Source organism: Peromyscus californicus, unplaced genomic scaffold (assembly GCF_007827085.1).
Source record: "Peromyscus californicus insignis strain IS unplaced genomic scaffold, ASM782708v3 Scaffold_16__1_contigs__length_79575227, whole genome shotgun sequence".
NCBI lineage: Eukaryota > Metazoa > Chordata > Mammalia > Rodentia > Cricetidae > Peromyscus > Peromyscus californicus.
The window spans coordinates 38,255,753-38,261,752 of NW_026294458.1; the positions used below are offsets into that span (position 1 = coordinate 38,255,753).

General features: G+C 39.2%; 1 protein-coding gene across 1 annotated transcript in view; it reads right to left on the reverse strand.

Annotated features, from left to right (window-relative positions):
* Zpld1 (zona pellucida like domain containing 1) overlaps nucleotides 1–511 on the reverse strand; it is a 38,148-nt gene extending 37,637 nt beyond the window's left edge. Inside the window, exon 1 of the mRNA XM_052739765.1 lies at nucleotides 403–511. Coding sequence (XP_052595725.1) covers nucleotides 403–508 — 106 coding nt within the window. The 5' untranslated portion in view covers nucleotides 509–511. The remainder of the gene's footprint in view (nucleotides 1–402) is intronic.
* Between the last annotated feature and the right edge of the window lie 5,489 nt (nucleotides 512–6,000).

The following is a 6,000-nucleotide window of genomic DNA, read 5'->3' on the forward strand; positions in this document are numbered from 1 at the left end:
ATCATATAATATTTCACAAGTATTCCCTTAAATATGACTCCCAAATAAATATATTCTCATGTAAAGATAGTTTTAAAAGTCTAAATTATGTTGAGAAAAAAGTCATCAGCTAGGCAAATTCTTGAAGGAAATTAGACTCACAATTTATTGCCCACTGGCTAATATTTTTTTTCATATTTGTGAGCAGTCATTATGATATTAACTTTGATGACCACTTTGTATGTTAATGTGGATATAAATTACAATTCCAGAAAAATTTTCTTGATCTCATATTCCATTGTTAATATCCACTCAATGTAAAGGGATAGAACTCATTTTCAATATGTATTTAGATGATTGACTATTCACACATAACTATTCTTCCTAGAAGCAGTTAGACAGTTAGATGATGCCCAGACTCACCAGGAAATCTGCTGTGGAGGTTGGCATCACAGTTGTAACTGTTGAACTGAGCAGACCCTGGAAGCACTCTAACCGCTAGAAGGAGCAGCAACCATACCCGTTCCATGGCAAATCCTAGAAAAGAATAACAAGTAAGTGGACATCATCAGCCATCACTTTTTCTTGCTGAAAAGATTGAGTCAGATCTCAGCCCTTTGTTGGATAAACAATGTGTAGCTATCCAGTCAAAGCCAGGGTATCAGAAAAAGTAATCATAAAAACGGAGGACATAGATTTTAGACAGAATGGTTCCATATTTTAATCTCTTGACATCAGTTTGATAATGGTAAGAAGGCTATGTTTTTATACTAAAAGAACTAATGTTAATGAGGAAGAAAAAAACTTGTGTGAATAGGACGGAGTTAACCCAGTATCAGCCAGTCCACAGCACACTTAAGCAGACTAGCAAACTTAGAGGCAGCAGTACATGTGTAATATCTGAGGTAAACAAACAATCTGGGTATTCAAGCATTCGATGCTCTATTCTGAGAATGTTATCAATATTCTCAATGACCAAGTGACATCCAACATATCTTTCTTTCAACACTGCAGTTCTAGACTATTGCACTGTCTCAAGAATCAATGGTTTGTGTAATATTTTCCCAGGAAACACAAGAGTCAAGCAAAAGATTAGGAAAGCTGTATGTGTGTGAATAACACTGCAGTTTCTCCTATGAATGACTGTTCCTTAATGAGATGTGGAGACTAATATCCTTTCACAAAAACACTAAATTCCTAGGATAAAGTAAAGGAAGACGTTCTGTAAGATGCCAATGTGGGTTTGACAAAATAAATGGGCATTGACTGAATGTTCAATAATGTTTCCTTGAATGAGCTTTTATTGGCCTAATGAAGTTAAAATGGCTTCCAGAAATGTTCAATTTATTCCCACAGTATAGTTTGTACACTGGAAAAAAAATCATTTCAGTTAGTGGTTTAGGTCTACACATGAAAGGCACAAAGAAAACAGAAGTGTAAATGTTTATTCAGTCAAGTGCATTTTAAAAGCTTGAGCTTTGGGAGTAAAAACAATATTTTAACTTCCCTTAAAGATCTGACTTGTATGATTCATTAAGTCTTCAGTAAAAGGAAGGAAATGTGCCTCTCTTTTGAAGCATCAGTTTAGAACAAAAAGTTTATGGTGAACAAAGTCACTTTGGTGAGGATGTGGGAAAGGAAGATATAATTTTACTCTCAAAAACAGACTGAAAAACATAATTCAACAGGATCATTCTTCCTTTGGCGTCATACCACATCGCAGGCACAAGCCTCATTACTTTGGTGAGAACAACGGTCTAGCTGGTTACTTCTAATCCCTTGGGACACTCCATAAACAAAGAGCGCACAAGAATGGCTGCCGCACACTCTGGTTTCTGCTGACCACATCTACATCACCATGGTCTAGGTCCTCAAGACACTTTAAATAGAACAGAATAAGCTCATTCTTTTAGAGGCTTGAAGATGGCTAGGAAAAAGAGCAGGACTTTCTGAATGGGATGCTGAGCTGCCACAGCCTTATTACTATGGATCCTATTAAGCCTCAGAAAGTATGGAAACTCTAAATCCACACTGTTTTCTCCCAAAAAGAGAGTGTGTCTCCCAAAAAAAGGGTCCATGACCTTGAGATTTATCTGGTTGGATTATTTTTATTAGACTGACACATCATCAAGCTTTTGTTTTAAGAAACAAAACACAACTTCCCAAGTGTGCACTCTGCACACGGGTGTGGCAGATGTTTGCCTATACCTTCTCATTCATATATTATATTTGCCTGTACCTTCTCATTTATATTCCTTAATGAATGAATGAGGTTGGGATCATTACTTTATTGTACAGAGGAGGAAAACTGAGTCTCAGGAAGTTTAACTGACATGAAAAGTGAGTGAAGGAAATACAATTCTATCCCCTGTGTTTTCTTTTTTTTTTTTTTTTTTTTTTTTTGAGACAGGGTTTCTCTGTGTAGCTTTGCACCTTTCCTGGAACTCACTTGGTAGCCCAGTCTGGCCTAGAACTCACAGAGATCCACTTGGCTCTGCCTCCCCAGTGCTGGGATTTAAGAGGTGCACCACCACCGCCCAGCTTCCCCTGTGTTTTCTGATAGCAAGCCTGCTGCATGAGCTACCTACACATCAACAGTTACTAAATAATTTAGGTGTCATTTTCATTTCCACCCATCATCATTGGCCGTTTCCTTTGCATTTTCAAAGTTTGCACTCTTTAATAGATCTTTTCTTCTGAGAATGAATAAGCAAATTCAGTGTTAGTACTGCAAGTCTGAAAACAGATACGGTCTCTTTGAGGGTATCTCATTATGAAAAAACATAAAAGTATTAGACGTATCTGTGTTATTGAAAATGGATGGACACTGCTGCTAACTGAGCCAATCTACGAGCTCTAGTGAAAAGCTTGCTTTACAACTATACATCAAATCTGAGGCTGTCCAAAAGAGGCCTCTCACCATCTTTATTTTTTGCACAAATGCTGCAGCATCGCCCAGGAGATTAAAATCTCTGGCAGTTTATTTTTTTGATGAAGAAGAGGCAGAAGAGGGAGGCAGCTTCTGCTAAGAGAAAATACGTTTACTTTTTTGTGTTAGCAAATACAGATTCAGGGTCTTCTCAGCCATTTGTTGAGTTTGTCATTCCAAAGCCAAGATGCTGATCTGAAGACCTTATCCCTAAATTCTTTTTTTTTTTTTAACTATAAACAGATCTCATTTTACTAGAATACAGTTTTCCACATTAATCTGTATGTCTCTTTTTTTTTTGTTTTTTTTTTTTGTTTTTTTTTTAATTTATTTTAATTTATTTTGCAATACAATTCAGTTCTACATATCGGTCACGGATTCCCTTGTTCTCCCCCCCCCCCTCCCGTCCCCCTCACCTTCCCCCCAACGCCCCCCCCCCCCCTTCCCATCTCCTCCAGGGCAAAGCCTTCCCCACAGACTGAGGTCAACCTGGTAGACTCAGTCCAGGTAGGTCTAGTCCCCTCCTCCCAGGCCAAGCCAAACAATCCTGCATAGGCCCCAGGTTTCAAACAGCCAGCTCATGCACTGAGCACAAGATCTGGTCCCACTGCCTGGATGCCTCCCAAACAGATCAAGCCAATCAACTGTCTCACCCATTCGGAGGGCCTGATCCAGTGGGGACCCCTCAGCCATTGGTTCATAGTTCATGTGTTTCCATTCATTTGGCTATTTGTCCCTGTGCTTTATCCAACCTTGGTCTCAACAATTCTCGCTCATATAAACCCTCCTCATTCTCGTTAATTGGACTCCCAGAGATCCACCCAGGGCCTAGTCATGGATCTCTGCATCCAGATCCCTCAGTAGTTGGATGAGGTTTCTAGCACAACAATTAGGGTGTTTGGCCATCCCATCACCAGAGTAGGTCAGTTCGGGCTGTCTCTCGACCATTGCCGGCAGTCTGTTGTGTGGGTATCTTTGATAGCCAGAACATGGAAACAACCCAGATGCCCTTCAACTGAAGAATGGATAAACAAAATGTGGTACATATACACAATGGAATACTACTCAGCAGAAAAAAACAATGGCATCATGAGGTTTGCAGACAAATGGATGGATCTAGAAAAAATCATCCTGAGTGAGGTAACCCAGACTCAGAAAGACAAACATGGTATGTACTCACTCATAGCAGGATACTAGACATGAAACAAGGATGAATTGTCTGCTACTCACATCACCAGGGAGGCTACCTGGAAAACAGGACCCCAAGAAAGACACAGGGATCGCCCAATGACAGAGAAATGGAATGAGATCTACATGAACAGCCTGGACATGAGTGGGGGTAATGAAAGGCGAGGGTTGAGGGAAAGAGAGCTTGGGGGAGCGGGAGATCCCAGCTGGATCAACAACAGAGAGGGAGAACAAGGAATAGGAGACCATGGTAAATGAAGACCACATGAGAACAGGAAGAAGCAAAGTGCTAGAGAGGCCCACAGAAATCCTTATCCCTAAATTCTGAGCACACAGACAGCTTTGAGATTACAGCGCAGGACCACCACACACTGCTCTACAAGTTCTGTCCTGCACGAGAGTCTCCAAAGGAAAGGACAGTGAATAGGTCTGCACTCCTCAACTAAGCATGTGTGCCAGACCAACACCAGACACAACGGTGTCCCCTGGGTTAGTGACAGCCGTTCATATCTGACTCGCATTGTTTAATTTCTAGTGGTATCTGGACTGACCTGAGCTTTAGTGTTCAAGTATAAGTAGTACATCTCCTGTATAGGTGAATATATATATTTTGAATCCACATAATATTGGTAGTGTTTGTGGCATTTTTAAGACTTCTAGAAGTCCTTTGTATTCTACTCACAAGAGAAAAAAAAAAAGCTTTTAACTTGCAAAATTCCTATCCACAATTCTGTCTCCACCGTTCCCTATTGCATAGGAAATTGGAGCCTCTACTTGCTGTAATGGGAAGGGAGATTCACACTGTGTTTTTTCTTTTGTTTTTCTATGAAATGAAATTAGTTTACATTCATCACAGGGTTGTGTCCTGTCTGCTCAGGCTTCCCAGCTCTTCTTAATGAACACATGGGTTTATTTCTGTCTTAATTTAGGTATAGACTGATATCTGTGGACCACCTGGAATGCCCTGAAATGTCTTTTTCTGATTTCGGCTCCATGGAACTCTGCTAAATACTCTACAGAAGATCCTGTACTCTTCTCCTCATATATAAATGCAGCAACCAGGACACCTACTTAGGCAAGAACAGTAGTTTATAAAATGGCCTCTAACAGTTACAATTACAAATATCAAGGGTATGCATAAATATTAGTAACCATGAAAATATACATACACAGGAGATTTTTGCATCTGACTTAGTACCATCATAAACTTAAGATCAAAGCAGAAGAGGAAAAGAAGATTGTATGTAAAAATGGTGGGTTTTAAAGACATTAGAAGCCAGACATGGTAGGGTACATTTGTAATCCTTGCAATCAGGAGGCTGAAGCAGTAAGATCATCATGAATTCAAGGATGGTCCAGGCCACATAAAAAGACTCTGTTTCAAAGAGCCAAGGGAAAGAGAAAGAAGTTGTAAATGTCAATTTAACAAAGAAATCCTGACATTCCTTAAACTGGTACTAATAGGTATTAACAGCTCAGTGGAAGCATCACGTAAATGATTTGTTGCCCCACATATTTACCATATTACAATTCCCTTTTAAAATGGAAGACTCTTCAAAAGTATACGCTTCTAATTTGCTTGCTTAGGACTGTATCTAAAGCAAAATAAATAAAACCTCACTTCTCATTTAACTTTATATAAATTAATATAATTATCTCGTAAATACCATTCTCTAGATTTCATTACAAAGTAATATTCTGAACCTTCTTTTTGTTTAGACTTTGTGTGTGCCCACCAGAGAGCTGTACTTAATATTCAACCACTAATATAGATTTAATTTTTACCCATGTCATAAGACTTTAATTGAGTTATACAGGGTCACGGATTTAGGAAATGGCAATCCAGAACTCAAAATTCAGATTGACCTTTACAATGATTATAGCGCAGTTTGATTTCATTGGGG